Source organism: Salvia hispanica, chromosome 6, assembly GCF_029641045.1.
Source record: "Salvia hispanica isolate PSC_SH4W2 chromosome 6, Shi_PSC_v1, whole genome shotgun sequence".
Taxonomy (NCBI): Eukaryota; Viridiplantae; Streptophyta; class Magnoliopsida; order Lamiales; family Lamiaceae; genus Salvia; species Salvia hispanica.
Genome location: NC_142697.1, coordinates 41,709,693 through 41,726,268, shown reverse-complemented (window position 1 = coordinate 41,726,268; position 16,576 = coordinate 41,709,693). Strand labels below are relative to the sequence as shown.

The window sequence follows — 16,576 nt, the reverse complement described above, 5'->3', positions numbered from 1 at the left end:
TTGGTCACGTAACCGTTGAAACGTGGGCCGATATGATTGTAGAAATTTGATCACATAACTGTTAAAACTTATTTGTTGTTTTTTATAGTTCTCTCGCGTTGTTATTTTTCATAATTTTAATATCATGAAGATTTGCATACTATATTGTTAAATTATATTATTTTGATATTTTATTTTATTTAGAAACACAAAAATATTTAAAAAGATCAAAATGGTTGCAGGATGGATGGATTTATTGGGCAGATTATTGCATATATATGGGTTGAAAGATAAAAATGCTAACGTAACAAGGAAAATGCTAATGTAATAGAAAAAAATTGGAGATAAAACGAACCACTTCGAATGGTTAAGACCAAAAGTCTTGAATTCAAATATATCATGACATTACATTTAATTTAAATTCATTTATCTATAAAAAAAATAAAACCTTAACTAAGAATTAGATCTAAACTAATTATCTCCTTATTACACTTAAAAAATTTGATCAGTAGTTAAAAAGATAAATCTAGCCTTTCCACTTGGCTACCCCATCTGAAAGACAAACCCTTCATTTTGCATCTCTCCTTCAAATTAAAAACAAAACAAAATATAATCACTTGAATTATTATGGGACGAAGTAGTTTGATTACCATTTTAATTTGACAGGGTGGGCATACAATTGCACTTTCGAGATATTTTTCAGCCACGTGCGCCTTCAGCTTTTTTGTATGTCGACTAAATTAGATAAAAAAAAATTAAAGAAAAATGGGTAACCCAAAAAAAAACACATCGGCTATAACTAAATAAGCATTACCTCAAATTAATCACGCATCCTATCACGACATGCCACAGCTTAATAAATTAATGGTTTTCTTTTTTTCTTCTTTTCCTTTTTTTGTTTTCTTTTTTTTTTTCAAACTTTTTTTTGTTGAAGATAGTTCTATAAACGAAGCTTTGCGACAGTTAACAAAAACAGAAACTGAAACCAGTGAAAGCTAACTCTCAGCTTCAATCTTCGAATTCTCTGCAAAAAACAAAGGTATGATATTTTCCCAGGGCTTTGGTTTTCCCAGTCAATACCTAGGGATGCTTATGCCACAAGCTACTCGTTTTATTTCTGGCAATCGAGCCAATTCAACTTTTGTGAAGTTTTGCAGTAGAAATTGATATCTCAAATCATATGCTCCGAACCTTTTTCTGTTCTGTTGCGAGTCTATGTGTATGTGTGTGCGCTTTTGGAAAAAGGAATTTCATAAACCATGTGAAGTGCGATTTTTGAGAATTAAGTAGATCAAATATTTGAAACTCTGCTTGACCAATTGACTACTTCTGTTCGCGTTATAATTTTCCTGCTACAGGAATTTTGCTTGCTTTTGCGCTGGTCTAATTATCGAGCTCATGCTTAGTTGAAGCTGAAATTAAAGTTTCAAATGTGATTCTGCGCTGGTGTTGCAGTTGTGGATGATAAAAGGGTTGAACAAGTTGATTTGAGAGTTCAGAGGGATGATTCTTTCTGCACTTGTAACCTCAGTGGGGATAAACACAGCTCTGTGTTTCCTTTTTCTCATTCTCTACACTATACTGAGAAACCGGCCAAGTAATGCTGCACTATATTTACCACGCTTGGTTGCTGAAGGGAATCTTCGAGAGGCCAATGTATTTGGCTTGCGAAAGTGCTTATCTTCTTTCAGTTGGGTGAAAAGAGCATGGGAGGCTACTGAAGCCGAGCTTTTAGAAAATTCCGGATTGGATGCTGTGGTGTTCATGCGCATTTTTGTATTCGAGTCAGTGAAAAACAAACTTCTTCTGAATTTTGGGATATGTGGGGGAAGAATGAAATGTGAACATAGTGCTGGGGTCTTGGTGTTTAAGTTCAGTTCTGAATTTGCGTGATTTTGTTCGACTCATGTCTTGTTTTGCGTATTTGGCAAAGGAATGCAAAAATACCTATAGAAATAAAATTACTTTTTTGACAGGAAAACAGCATATGCGAAGCAAACATTTGTATCTACCTAGAAGAATGTAGAACATAATGCTGGAAAGTGGTTCTAGGTGGTAAAACTCAATTTCAAATTCACGGAGTAATAAGTCTCAAAATTTTGTTTGAACTATATCTTGTGTGGCCAATTTGGTATTTTGTAGCAAAAGGATGCAAAAATACCTATAGAAATAAAGAATATAAAATTTCTTTGTAAATACAGGAAAATAGTATATTGTGAAGTAAAGATGTGCATGTCTTGATTGCAAAATATCCCGCATCATGATTTTCAACTGTCTGAATTGTAAACATTTTGGTATTGATTATGAGGGTTCATATTTCCTCTGTCCCTGCAACTCAGTGATTTCCACTTTCTAAAAATTTAACTGGAGGGTTCTTGAAATGTAATGAGCTTGATAGTTTTATTGTTTGGTCCAATTCCTTGATTTATTCCACTTAATGCTATAAAATGCTGTCTGAAAATCTGATTGTTATGCTAATTTTTCTAGTTGTCCTTTTTCAGCAGCTTGACCTGACCACCCTACACTTTTTCCTTGTATGCAGGCTTAGAGTATTTCAATTTGCTACAATTATTGGAATATTCATTCTTCTTCCATTCAATTATATGGGGAACCAGCTAGATATTGACTTTACTGACTTAGCAAACAAGTCACTGGATTCCTTCAGCATTTCTAATGTTGATGATGGTTCAAACAGGTTTTTTCTGTATTGTTTAATCAGTCTAAAGTTTCCATGTAAGAACTAGTTTGAGCTGTGCATGTATTTAAGTAGAAGAAAGACTTGGGATTATTCAAGTCTGTGTTGCCTACTGCTTAACAAAATCAAGTCTGATGGATAGATATCAGTCAAGTAGACCTTTGGAAAATATCTATACTGTCAATTAGGAGAACCATTGATCTATCATTCCGAGACTTATTAACGCACTCTCATAACTCATTTCTATACTTATAATTATCTGAACCTCACTGCTCTAATTCTGTCTATGAAATGATCCTTTCACCTTTTTTATGGTGCTTCTTTGTCTAGTAAACCTTTTTTTCACTTTAGGCTTGAATTTAGTTTAGACTTACTAAAGTAGCACTCATGTGATTCTTGGATAAGAAAAGCAGTAGGGACCACCTTGAATGTTTTCCTCTCTTGCCTTGTCATCGACTAAGTAAAACGACGTGTTTGATGCACTGCATGAAATTGGCAATACTATATTACTATTATATTGAAAACATATGATAAGTATATTAAATGTTATTTTAACTATCAAACAATTGAACTAGTAATTATATACCGGGGTATATAGAGAATGAAAATATTGGTATTGCTTAGAACGTATCTATAAGGACATTGAAAGTACTTTTTTGACTGTTTAAAACACACACACAAGCACACACTTTTGATGTTCCTGCATGACTTTGTTCTCAAATAAATATAGAATATAGATGCAGATACATCTGTGGCGTTGTTCTCTCTTGTGTGATGTATCATGCTAAGTTTATATGATAGTAGAGTAAGCTAACACTCAACTTGGAAAGACATTTACTTTTGCTTAAGCACTCATACCTTTCTGTTTGCTCTATAAGTGACATAATGTTTTGGATTCTCAAAGGTTGTGGATACACTTCACTGCTGTTTATATATTCACAGCTGTCGTCTGTTATCTTCTTTACTCTGTAAGCATATTATTTTCATTTGACTTGAGTTTCTTTCATAGTAGATAGAAAAGTTAATGGTTCATAAAATCGTACTCCTACTTTTCCCTGCAGGAATATGACGATATTGCAGCATTGCGGATTTCTTCCTTCTATTCGTCAAAACCTCAGCCCAAACAGTTCACTGTTTTAGTTCGGAGTATTCCTGTCACTTCTGAGAAGACCTTCAGTGATAGTGTTGGGAGCTTTTTTAGTGAATGTTATCCATCCACCTATCTTTCCCATTCAGTGATTCATCGAACAGACAAACTGAAAGGGCTAATTGTAAGCAAACAGTTATGCTCTAACTCTTTAACCATATATGTTATGCTAGATAAGTGTTGGCTCGTTCATTTTACTCGTCCCGTTCAATGCTTTTGTCTGTCTTGAATACATCAACAGAGTTGTTACTTGCAGGACACCTTATACACTGCATCTCTATTCATTTTATAAGTTACATTCTTGTTTGTTTAGATGCATGTAATCAAGTTATATGATAAGTTGAATGTATACTTTTGTGATGAAAGGTATCCTAGCCACCCAAGTAAAAGTCCGAGGTAAAAGAACTGGGAAGCACCCTTAGCCTCTACGTCTAGGTGCACCTTCATATAATTAAGTGCAGAGGTCAAGCTTCATTGTTAGATGCAATGCAAGTTATAGCATCTACAATGTTATTTTTTTGCTGATATTGTTATACATTTTATGTAGAACAAGGCAGACAATGTCTACAAGGGACTTGTTCATCTGAAATCAGAGGTCTCTGCTCATAAAATTTTCAACAGAGATGGTTGTTTTGGCATTTTTGGGCAAAAATCCGAACCTGTAGATCAGTATGACAAGGATGTAGAAGATATGGAGCGTAATATGAGTGCAGAACAATTTTCTCTTATTGGAGAGGTGAAGACCATTAACTTCTGTCATTGGTTCGGAATTGAACCCGTCTTTTTTCTTTTTTCTTTTTGGAGGCCACTTCCCGCACAATTAATTTTCACTGTCTTAATTTACAAATGGGAGTGATTTATGCGCGGATACTGATGAGAATTTACAAATTAGCTTCGATGATCATTATTCATATTCTTTGTCATTTACTTTCTTAAATTTAAAATACTTTCTATAAGTTGCTTCTCAGATGACCTAGAACAGAAATTTTAGTATCATAATTACTGGTCTTTTTCCACTTCCTGTTGTATTGGTTCTACATTATGGTTTGGGAGTTGGCACACCATCTGATGTTATGCTTTCAATTTGTAATAGGCAGTTCCAGCTGCATTTGTATCTTTCAAGTCTCGTTTTAGCGCGGCAATAGTTTCACACCTCCAGCAAGGGGTTAATCCCACAGATTGGCAAACTGAGCCTGCTCCCGATCCACAAGATGTATATTGGCCCTTCTTTTCTGCATCGTTCATTACAAGATGGATGTGCAGTGTTATTGTTTTTTTTGCATGTCTTATTATAACCATCTTGTTCCTTGTACCTGTTTTCATAGCCCAAGGGCTTACTAATTTGACTCAGTTGGAGACCATGCTGCCCTTTTTGAGTGGCATATTAAGGATGTAAGTTATTTTGTATATCAGTATGTAAAATGAAATTCTTAACTAGAGTTAGTCGGTTATGAATATAATGGCAGCTTGTTCTAGCTTAATAGTATGACATAAACTCTTATGTTCAAATAAATGCAGGAAAATCGTCACCCAAGTGGTTACAGGATATCTTCCGAGTCTCATCCTTGAGATATTTTTAGTTTTAGTGCCACCAGTCATGATTGTGCTCTCTTCCATGCAAGGACACGTTGCCCTTAGTCAGATTGAGAAAAGTGCGTGTATCAAAATGTTATGGTTCACCATTTGGAACATCTTCTTTGCCAATGTGTTATCTGGATCAGCCCTATACAGGTTCGGCATTATTCTGGAGCCTAAAAAATTTACTGAACTATTAGCAGTGGCTGTTCCTGGACAGGTATCTATCAATTCGACTCTAAGCATCTCGTACTTATTAATACATGTTTTCTACTTAGGCACTGCATATTTCCCCACTTATACTCGGGCATTTATAAGAAGTAGAATATTGTCTGTCACTCCTTTTATGTAGTTTCCAAGTAGTGCATTTGCTTGTGGTCCTCATATTCTAAGTCAAAATATGTTTTAATGTTTCTTTTTCAGGCCTCATTCTTCATCGCATATGTTGTAACATCTGGATGGACCGTTATATTTTGTATAGAACTTTTCCGGCTAAAGTTCCTCATATTTAGAATTTTGAAAGGAGCTTTGTGCTGCTGTTCTAATGAAGATGAGTTCATTTCCAATCCATATCACAAACAAATCCCCAGGATTCTCTTTTTCAGCCTTCTTGGTATAATATACTTCTTCCTCTCACCCCTCATTCTGCCATTTGTTATGATTTTCTATGGCCTCGGATATATCATCTACCGTAACCAAGTAAGCCCATTTCCTCATCTTTGTACTTTAACTTGAAAGTGTCTGTCTCATTTATCTTTTGATATTTCACATACTGGCAGCTGATTTGTTTCATTGTTCTTCATGGGCAGCTATTGAATGTGTATATACCAAAGTATGAAACTGGCGGAAAGTTTTGGCCCGTTGTTCATGATGCAACAATAGTTTTCCTAATATTGATGCATGTTATCGCCATTGGGGTATTTGCTGTGAAGAAAGTTCATTTTGCTTCAACCTTAACAGTTCCTCTTCCAATTCTCACTTTGTTATTCAATAGTTATTGCCAGAAACGGTTCTTACCAAGCTTCAAAGGTTACCCTGCTGAGGTAAATTCGGCATTCTAGCTTCACTGTTCACTTGATTGATGCATATATCAGTTTCTTGACCGCTTGTTGTATGAGTGCCATCATCATCAACTATCCAATTTTCTGATGCAGTGCTTGATTAACAAGGATCGACTCGATCTTAATGACCCCTCAATATCTTCTTTCTATGAGAGACTAACCACTGCCTATGAAGATCCCGCTATGGAGGCAGTCAGAGATTATCTAGCCGGTGAAACTAGTGCAACTACTCCTCTTCTGCGTGATGTCTCTGAAGTCTAACGTTCTCTTCTTACCACGAGCTAGTGAGATAGATTTGTAGGCCTAATTTATGTAGAGCAGAGTATATGGTGCAGGCTGAGCTAATCATCTCTTTTGAAATGGCTTTTCTCTCTCTGATTTCTGGACTTACACATTGATATGTCTTTCTACTGTCTGTCTGTATAAAAATTGTATACATGCTTTTGGTTTTATACGATTATTATACATGTGGTTTCACTTTGGCTATACTGGAAATAGTTTCTTTGTATGACAGATTGTTTCTATTCAGTCAATTCCTTGGAAAATTTGCTTATTGCGCACACAGTCACAACTCACACACACAAACACAATGACACAATGATGCAATATGTTGATTCCACTCTTTTTTTTAATGGAAAAAGGTAAAAAGTTTAGCACATGAAGGTTGAAGGATATATATTGGGTTAGTTGCCTGTATTTCAAAAATAAGAAGTATAGAAATTCTAAATCATGGAGGCAGGTATCACTTTGCTATATTTTTTTAGGAATATGTAATAAATGAAATGGAAACTTCTTTACATTTTCCTTCTACTATCATTTAAAGTATATCATTCGACTGTGATATTCTCGACCACGTGCCACAATTGTGGCACAATTATTATGACACTACGCGAAGATTGAGATTTTCAAATAAATAAGGTTTAGTCTATTTTCAGATATTTCAAAGATAAGATTATAAACTAGATTTAGTCACTTACTATATATGCCGAAATTACTATTGTTACTATTTCCTACCTGCATAAAGTTTATTTATTTACATTTCAAATCCATTTTATTTAACTATCAACAACACGGATATTCGTGGGAAATTAATTTAAATAATTACACACATATATATAAAATAAAATATTCAGCTTATTGTATTATTATCGTATTTATTAATTTTCAATACTTATCATTCATGACAGAAATTCAATATTGTAAAAGAATACAATTTCGAAAATATGTGATAAGGAATTCGAAATACGTTGCCAAAGTCACTGGATTGTAGCATAGTCCCTTTTAGTTTTCACAGTTTGACATTATAATTATACTCCTAGGAATAATTTACTGTTACTTTAAAATGTTAAATATGGAATAAATAAAATATATTGCACCACTCTTTTTTGTTTATATTATTTCTTCTTTTCCTCTCCTTTGCAACTTTGCAACAGTTAACCAAACAGAAAATAAACCACTTTTTCACTTCGAAACCAGCGAAAAGTCTTCTGCTTCAAAGTTCGAATTCTCTACATAAATAGGTATGATTCTTTTTCCCTCTGAATTTATTTCTCAAGTTCTACCACTTAATCAGTTCATTTGTTTATCGATTAGGGTTTTGATTCTCCCAGTCAATTCCTAGATTCATTTTGGATGCTGAAGATGTGCTACATACTTTTACAATGTGATTGATATTTTAATCGGTCGAAGCTCAAAATTGAGCTGACAAACACTGCTTGCAATAAATTATCGTGATCGTTTTATGTGTGGCAGCCAGGCTTAGTTTTTCTAGTGTTCTGCCGTTGGAATTTATGTGTGTGTGTGTGTGTCTATGTGTTTTTTTTAAATTTTAACACTTGTTCATCATGTGATGCTGTACTTGAGAATAAGTTAGATCATAGATGAACATGTTTACATGTATGTGTGTGTGTGTTTTTTTATTTTTTTAATTTATAGAAACTTTCACCATGTGATGTTAACTTGAGAATGAAATTAGATAAAATCTTTGGTATCTCCTATACAGCTGAGAATGATACTTTGCTTGAGCCAGTTACCTTCACCTCTGGCAGATTTGTGGATAACCATATGCTAATCTTTCAGCTACGGGCATTTTGCTGCCATTTGCGGTTATCTGATTACTGAGCTGCTTAGTTGAAGCTGAAAATATAGTTACAAATGGACTTCTAAGTTGGTGGTTGCAGTTGTGGAGCATAATAAGTTTGAAAGGGTTGATTTGAGAGTCTGGAGGAATGATTCTCTCTGCACTTTTAACTTCAGTGGGGATAAACGTTGCGCTGTGTTTTCTCTTTCTCATCCTCTACACAATACTGAGAAATCGACCAAGTAATGCTGAACTCTATGTGCCACGCTTGGTTGCTGAAGGGAAATATCGGGAGTATAATGCATCCGGCATGAGAGGGTTCTTTTCATCTTTCAGTTGGGTGAAAAGAGCATGGCAGCCTACTGAAAATGAGCTTTTGGAAAACTCTGGATTGGATGCTGTGGTATTCATGCGCATTTTCATCTTTGGGTAAGTGGAAAAGAATGAACTCAAATTAAGGATCTGCATAGACGCATGAAATCTCATCTTTTGTAGAACGTAGTGCTGATATGTGGTTAAGTTAGTTCTAAATATACGGAGAAATATGTAGCGGAATTTTGTTTGAATTTTGTCTTCTTCTGCAAAATTTTCTTTTTCGACAGGAAAATAACATATGCAGAGACATTTTTAAGTTTTTATTGAGTAAAATTCTGCCGCATGATATTTCATTGTCTGAATCAAGAACATTTTGGTATTACTTATGACGGTCGTAGTTTTTCTCTGCCCTTGAAACTAGGTTAAATAAGTGGTTTTTCCACTTTGTGATAGTTTAGAAGGATGTCTCTAAAACTGTAATGAGTTTGATAGATTTATTGTTTGGTTTACTCCTTGATTTATTCTGCTCATTGTTCGCAATTACTGTCTATAATTCTGATAGTTATGGTATTTCGGTATTCTGCTAATTTTTTCCTCTTGTATGCAGGCTAAGAGTATTTCGGTTTGCAGCGATTGTTGGCATATTTATTCTTCTCCCATTCAATTATATGGGGAACCAGCTGAATATTGATTTCACTGACTTACCGAACAAGTCGCTAGAAACCTTCAGCATTTCAAATGTTGATGATGGTTCAAACAGGTTTTTTGCTGTATTATTTATTTATTTATCTAATATTAATGTGTCATGTAAGAACTAGTTTGAGTTGTGCGTTTATCTGAGAACAAGTTAGCATGTTTCAAGGCTCTATGCTTGGCTAAATCCAATCTGAAGCACAAATATCCACACTCAGTTTAACAAGAGTCAATTAGGAGAAGCCATTGATCTATCTTCCTTAGACTTCTTATCACACTCTCATTTATGTCTTTACATTTGTCTGAACTTCACTTTGAACCTGTTTGTCAAATATTTTCTGATTTGTATTTTAGAAAGAAGCTTTTCATCTTTTGGTGGTGCTTATTTGTTGTTGCTGGTGTCTTCTTAATTTCCTTCTGGTTAAAATTTTGGTCTTAAGAGTAGAACCCATGTTATTAATAGATAAGGACGACAATAGGGTCAAGCTTGCAGGTTTTCTTGTCTTGCATTGTCCATCAGTCAAGCAAAACGGCCCGTTACACACTTTAAGAATATGAAGACATTTTGCCATTCTCTTTCAAACTAATTTAATTTCTAATTATTGCTAGATATTTGAAATTTCGTACAAGTAATTATATATAGACTGTATGGTAACTTAATTAAATATTATTCCAAATATCTAGCAATAACTTTAGAAATTATAAGAAAGAGAACAAAAAATGTGTTTCTTTATATTCTCAAATCATATTTAGAGGCACTTTTGAGTGTTTAAACTCAATAAAATGTTTACTCCATATTAATACTATATCTTGTTAACATTGGTATATTAATTATAGTGTAATTGAGTTTATACACACTAGCGAACACTTAGTAGCACTTGTTATATAATACTATATACCTTGGCTGCGTGGTTACCGAATCTGTGTAGATAGAGATACGATTAGAGGCTTGCAACATTGGTGTTATGTGCTTGTTAAAGTATGCTAAAATTCACCTAAAAGAACCGGTTACATCTAGCTTTTAGCATTCACACTTTTTATTGGTAGTTTGTTACTAACTTTTATGTTGGGTCTATTAGTGACATGTATTTTTTTATTCTCAAAGGTTGTGGATACACTTCTCTGCTGTTTATATTTTCACAGCTGTTGTCTGCTATCTTCTTTACTCTGTAAGCATATTATTTTCATATCTTCCTGGTAATTTTTCTTTCATAATAGGTAAAAAAGTTCGTGGTTCATAATGTTATGTTTTTTTCTGCAGGAATATGACGATATTGCAGCACTGAGGCTTTCTTACTTCTACTCTTCAAAACCTCGGCCCAGCCAGTTCACTGTTTTGGTTCGAAGTATTCCTGTCATTGCTGGGAGGAGCTTCAGTGAGACTATTGAGAGCTTTTTTAGTGAATATTATCCTTCCACCTATCTTTCTCATTCGGTGATTCATCGAACAGGCAAACTGCAAGGACTAGTTGTAAGCAAACTGTGTAGATCTAATGCTTTAACTAAATATTCTTTAGTAGATAAGGGTTGATTAGTTTCTTTTTCTTGTCATGTGTAATGCGCCATTGAATTCAGTTGTCCCTATTGAACACCAGTGTTGTTTCTTGCAGAACAACTAATACCTATTGCAGTTTCTTAGTTCTGCTGACATATCTATTCATTTTATATATTACATTCTTGTCTGCTTAGATGCATGATATCAAGTTATATGGTGAGCCAATGCATACTTTTGTAATGAAAATTATGCTAGTGACACAAATAAACTTCCGAGGTAAAAGAATGGGGAAGCACTTTATATAATCAAGTGCAGAGGTCAAACTTTATTGTTAGATACAGCATAACATTTGTTATGTTACATGTTTGCTGACATTGCTCTATATTTTATGTAGAACAAGGCAGACAAGACCTACAAGAAGCTTGTTCATCTGGAATCAAAGAAATATCCTAAAGAAAATTCCAAAAGAGGTTGTTGTTTGGGTATTTGTGGCCGAAAAGCTGAACGTGTAGACCAGTATGAGAAGAAGCTAGAAGATGTGGAGGGTGATATGAGAGCAGAACAATTATCTCTTGCTGGAAAGGTGAATATCATGAACTGGTGTCATTGGTTCAGATTTAAATCTCCTTTTTGTGCCTGGTTTATCTAAATTGATTACTCCCTCCTATCCAGAACATAGTGCACACCTTGGTGTGACATGCGTTCTAATAAAAGCGCCCCATTTTGTAGTTTTTTATGTTAGTTAATTCTAGATGGTGCTTTGTCATTATTTTTTTATAAATATGTAAATGAGGGTAAAGTATAAAGGAAACGTGCTAAAAAGGGAAAGTTAAAGAAGTGTGCATTTTATACTTGGACGAAGGGAGTCAGAATTACTGAGATAAAAGAATCCTAGATTTAATCAATTGACTGATCTGTCACAGAACATAATTACAAAGTACATTTCCCATTCCACATATGGGGTTGTTATAATAATGTGTTCTTTCATGGAGTATAACACAGAGTGATGAACAGTTATACTCTTACTCTTTAACTTTTTCTAAATCTAAAATTCCATAGATGTGTTGCTTCTCAGAAGGCGTTAGTACAGAAACTCAAAGTATTATGATGACTGGTCTTTTTCAGTCATATTTTAGTGATTCTATATTTTGATTTGGTACACCTTCTGATGCTCTATCTTCAATTGCAATAGGAAGTTCCAGCTGCATTCGTGTCTTTCAAGACTCGTTTTAGCGCTGCAATAGTTTCACACCTCCAACAAGGGGTTAAACCCACAGATTGGGTTACTGAGCCAGCTCCAGATCCCCAAGATATACATTGGCCCTTCTTTTCTGCATCATTCTTCAAAAGATGGATGTGTAACATTGCAGTTGTTTTTACTTGTCTTCTTATAACCATAATGTTCCTTGTACCTGTTCTCATAGCCCAAGGGCTTACTAATTTGGCTCAGCTGGAGACCTGGCTACCCTTTTTGAGTAGCATATTAAGGCTGTAAGTATTTTCCCATTAGTATTTTCTAGTACAAAATGTGATCTAGACAATTCCTTACAAGCTTTAATGTGTATGTCATATGGTTATTAGTTATGAAATTAATCACAGCTTTCATTTTATGACGAATCTCTTACACATTAATGCAGGGAAATTGTCACCCAAGTAGTTACAGGATATCTTCCGAGTCTCATACTTGAGACGTTTCTAGATTTAGTGCCACCAGTCATGATTGTTCTTTCATCCATTCAAGGATACATTGCCCATAGTCAGATTGAGAAGAGTGCATGTATCAAAATGTTATGGTTCACAGTATGGAACGTCTTCTTTGCCAACGTGTTATCTGGATCAGCACTATACAGGTTCGATGTCTTTCTCGAGCCTAAAAGAATTCCTGAACTATTAGCGGTGGCTGTTCCTGGACAGGTATTCTTCATTTTGACTGTTAGCAACTCGTATTTTTCTCTCCTTTCCTGTAGTTCTCAAGTAGCAATGGCGCAAGGCCATATTTTCTGGACATCATATTCTTCTAAGTCATGAATATTATGATTTTCTTTTCAGGCTTCATTCTTCATTGCGTATGTTGTAACATCTGGATGGACCAAAACATTTTCTTCAGAACTTTTTCGGGTGAAGCGCCTCATGTTGAATATTTTGAAAGGAAGTTTGTGCTGCGACTTTGATGATGAACTCGAGGTCCCTTCCAATCCTTATCACAAAGAAATTCCCAGGATTCTCTTTTTCAGCCTTCTTGGTATAACCTACTTCTTCCTCGCACCCCTCATTTTGCCATTTGTAATGATTTACTATGGCCTCGGATACATCATCTACCGCAACCAGGTCAGTCATCGTCCTCCTTGCTAGTCCACGTTGATGTTATGTCGTCGCCTTATAGAATTTGTGAATATATTATGATAAGACTGACTGCTATGTTTTGTTATTTCGAATAATAGTGTCCCATACTGTAGCTGATTTGTTTCATTGTCCTTCTTGGGCAGCTATTGAATGTTTATTCACCAAAGTTTGAAACTGGTGGAAAGTTTTGGCCTGTGGTTCACGACGCGACAATAGTTTTCTTAGTATTGATGCATGTTATAGCCATTGGGATATTTGGTTTGAAGAAACTCCCTTTAGCTTCAAGCTTAACAATTCCCCTTCCAATTCTCACTCTGTTATTCAATGGTTATTGCCGGAGACGTTTCTTACCTAGTTTCAAAGGTTTTCCAGCTGAGGTAAATTGACATTCTATCGTGGCTTATCACTCAAAGTTAACGACCTATCATTTTCTTGATTGCTTGTCTTATCAATAAAATCAACTATATAAAATGTATGATGCAGTGCTTGATCAACAAGGATAGACTTGATCAGAACGATCCCACGATATCTTCTTTCTACGAGAAACTAGCCACAGCCTACCAAGATCCTGCTATGGAGCGAGTCAGACGTTCGGAAGCCAGCGAAAGTAGCACAACTCCACTTCTGGCCAGTTATCGATGAAGTCAAAGTTTTGTTTTTTTTTCTCACCACAAGATTGCATTTGTAAGCATAATGTCTGTACACTTGCTGTGTATATGCTTATCTTATCAACTAATTTCTGAAAATACACATTTCTTTGTCCTTTTAGTGTCTGTCTGTAAAAAACTGTGATCTGCACCTCTCACTCTCTCCTGTTGAAACATTTGGAGGCTCAAATCACTTATTAACAGCTATGAAGATTGTGCTGTAAATTGTATGGCTGCATAGTGGAGTTTGTTTGTTTGTTTATTTGAGTCAATTAGTTGGGATTAAATAGTTGATTGTATAATGGTGAAGAAGAAGACTGGTGGGATTTTGATGAAACTCCATGTGGAGCAATCAGAATTGATGGTTGACATATTCCTTTCCTTGTACTTATTTTGTATTATCAGGCGCCTCCTCTCTCTCATCTTTTTGGTTTTTTTTTTGCTGAAATTTTATTTGTATTATATATTTATATCACACCAAACACCAAATATTCCTCTCTTTGTATCTACGCACACACAATGGCTATGAGAGTGATAATGACATGGGGAAGCAAGAAAGAGAGGCAATTGGTTGGTTAGAATTTTGCATATTAATATGAAATAATTCGGACTAGGCAAAATTGTTGACATCAGTTATTTCAACTGTTGGATTATGACTATGACTATTTTATTTTTAATTATTTACATTCATCAAACATATCATTGTAACTTACAAAATAAACGAATTTTAAAGTAAAGATGATTTAATTAGTTATAATATTAAATTTATGTTATAGATATATTTAGAGGCTGCACCTTTTTGAAGAGACCTTTTTTTCATTTAATTTTAGTAGTTTATCTAATTTTACGAATAAATATATTAAACTAATTTGTTATGTTTGTGGAACATATTTTTAGCTATTACTCTGCCATTAATTTTGAAGGCCCCCACATTGAATACAGAAATGAAAAATTAGTTTGCAATTCAGTTGTAATTACCATTTATATTATGAAGCATGAGATAAGTAATTAAAAGAAAACAGAGCAAGAAACAGAAGAGTGATGCATTGTAACACTAGGTATGTTTTTTCTGTTGTTCTAAACATACCCCACAAAATCTCTCATGTCTCTTCCTTTGGCTCTCTTCTTTCATTGTTTGCATGAAAATTATTTTTTACTTTTAAAAGTTAGTGTTTTATTAATTTGTTCGTCCATTAAATATGCTTGGCATATACCACCGGTAATGAAAATGAAATATCAGATCACACCACATATGTATTAGGTTCTTACACCTTCTTAGTGTAAAATACAGCACAAATCATAGCCCTTGGATTGGATGGTTGCGATAATATTATTAGACTGAAAATCTACATTATTAGACTAAAAAGCTACACTATTAGCCGAGCTACATTGTTAGACTAATAATCTATTTTATTAGATTACATGTGACATTAATCTAATTAGATCACAACATCTAGTGGACTGATAAATATTTTGTGTTTTTTGCATATATTTAGAGTTAGGATATGAATACATGCCTATAACTATATCAATATTCCTTTTTTGGAGGTTAATATCAATATTATACTACATAGATCATGGTAATTTCGGAGACTATTATAAGAGCTAAATGGGGAAATAGATCTGAATAGTTACGAAATAGTTTAGTATAACTATCATAATATTTGAATTACCAAATTTATTAGCACCAAATGTGAACAAAATCGTGGAACAAATTTGCAATTGCATATGATATCTCTGTAGATGAATAACTTTTAAAACTGAGAAAAGATTTATTATAATTCAAAAGCATTTTACCTCTGTGTCAGCAATCAGCATCAACAGTGAAAAAAAAATCGTTGTCAATTGTCTTGGGTAATATCGCTGTAAATTGACAATAATTGAGTATACACCAAATATCTTGTTAGTGAGATAATGTTATGTTTAATAGTATTTTACTATTTCGACTTATAAAAACTATTAATATTTGTTTCTTTAACGCAAGGAAGAGAAGTGCAAACTAATCGTGAAGCTAAAAAATTGCCGAACTTCGTAAGAATCTTTGAGCCAAAACCCAAAATCCTAATATTAAAATCGATAGAGAAAAAAGGAGAATCGAATAAGAAACAAACAAATACAAGGAGAATCGAATAAGAAACAAACACATACTGAGATAAGTACCTACATTATTAGCAGCGTCTTACCAATTAAGTTGCGTTTAATTGATTCATTACACTTTTATTTGTTACTCTCTCCGTCCCATAAAAGATGTCACATTTTCTTTTTTATTTTGTCCTACAAAAGATGTCACATTTCCCTTTTTGGAAAAAGTTATCTCTCACATGAATATAAAGATTATATTTTATCTCTCCATTTAACATATAAAACAAAACCTCCTAAAATCTCATGCCGTCCTACAAGTGTGATATCTTTTGTGGGGCGGAGGGAGTAGTATTTAAGTTCATGCAAAATGGTAGGTATTGAAGAAGCTCTCATAAGTAAGGATCCCAATTACAACATTAATAAAAATTTTGGAAAATGATAATTTCCCTTCTTTAAAAGTTCAT

The 16,576-nt window shown here is 34.2% G+C and overlaps 2 protein-coding genes across 8 annotated transcripts; both read left to right on the top strand.

Annotated features, from left to right (window-relative positions):
• The first annotated feature begins 868 nt into the window (after positions 1-868).
• LOC148923823 (hyperosmolality-gated Ca2+ permeable channel 2.3-like) lies at positions 869-6,965 on the top strand. 3 transcript variants are annotated; one of them, XM_089061741.1, is made up of 11 exons: positions 869-1,018; positions 1,338-1,763; positions 2,522-2,674; positions 3,579-3,642; positions 3,736-3,945; positions 4,369-4,557; positions 4,915-5,213; positions 5,340-5,616; positions 5,820-6,095; positions 6,206-6,439; positions 6,551-6,965. In XM_089061741.1, the coding sequence occupies exons 2-11, from the start codon at positions 1,483-1,485 to the stop codon at positions 6,716-6,718; spliced, it is 2,151 nt and encodes a 716-aa protein (XP_088917867.1). In that variant the 5' UTR covers positions 869-1,018; positions 1,338-1,482; the 3' UTR covers positions 6,719-6,965. The 3 variants fall into 3 exon arrangements, with proteins under 3 accessions (XP_088917867.1, XP_088917869.1, XP_088917868.1); XM_089061743.1 differs by lacking the exon at positions 869-1,018 and adding an exon at positions 1,956-2,031 and having other exon boundaries at positions 1,637-1,763; XM_089061742.1 differs by lacking the exon at positions 869-1,018 and adding an exon at positions 1,956-2,034 and having other exon boundaries at positions 1,637-1,763.
• A 902-nt stretch (positions 6,966-7,867) lies between these two features.
• LOC125207599 (hyperosmolality-gated Ca2+ permeable channel 2.3-like) lies at positions 7,868-14,403 on the top strand. Of its 5 annotated transcripts, XM_089061370.1 has the most exons (12): positions 7,868-7,977; positions 8,537-8,966; positions 9,460-9,612; positions 10,651-10,714; positions 10,807-11,016; positions 11,435-11,623; positions 12,233-12,531; positions 12,678-12,954; positions 13,090-13,368; positions 13,527-13,760; positions 13,867-14,067; positions 14,153-14,403. In XM_089061370.1, the coding sequence occupies exons 2-11, from the start codon at positions 8,686-8,688 to the stop codon at positions 14,023-14,025; spliced, it is 2,145 nt and encodes a 714-aa protein (XP_088917496.1). In that variant the 5' UTR covers positions 7,868-7,977; positions 8,537-8,685; the 3' UTR covers positions 14,026-14,067; positions 14,153-14,403. The 5 variants fall into 5 exon arrangements, with proteins under 5 accessions (XP_088917496.1, XP_088917493.1, XP_088917494.1 ...); XM_089061367.1 differs by having other exon boundaries at positions 13,867-14,403; XM_089061368.1 differs by having other exon boundaries at positions 8,506-8,966; positions 13,867-14,403.
• Positions 14,404-16,576: the final 2,173 nt, after the last annotated feature.

What these genes read in the sequence shown, in the direction of transcription:
- LOC148923823 (XM_089061741.1), top strand. Translation starts at nt 1,483, where the DNA reads ATGATTCTTTCTGCACTTGTAACCTCAGTGGGGATAAACACAGCTCTG. An exon ending in ATATCATCTACCGTAACCAA is followed by an intron (nt 6,096 to 6,205) that starts GTAAGCCCATTT and finishes CTTCATGGGCAG; the next exon opens with CTATTGAATGTGTATATACC. An exon ending in TCAAAGGTTACCCTGCTGAG is followed by an intron (nt 6,440 to 6,550) that starts GTAAATTCGGCA and finishes TTTCTGATGCAG; the next exon opens with TGCTTGATTAACAAGGATCG.
- LOC125207599 (XM_089061370.1), top strand. Translation starts at nt 8,686, where the DNA reads ATGATTCTCTCTGCACTTTTAACTTCAGTGGGGATAAACGTTGCGCTG. An exon ending in TCTGCTATCTTCTTTACTCT is followed by an intron (nt 10,715 to 10,806) that starts GTAAGCATATTA and finishes TTTTTTCTGCAG; the next exon opens with GAATATGACGATATTGCAGC. An exon ending in GCAAACTGCAAGGACTAGTT is followed by an intron (nt 11,017 to 11,434) that starts GTAAGCAAACTG and finishes TATTTTATGTAG; the next exon opens with AACAAGGCAGACAAGACCTA.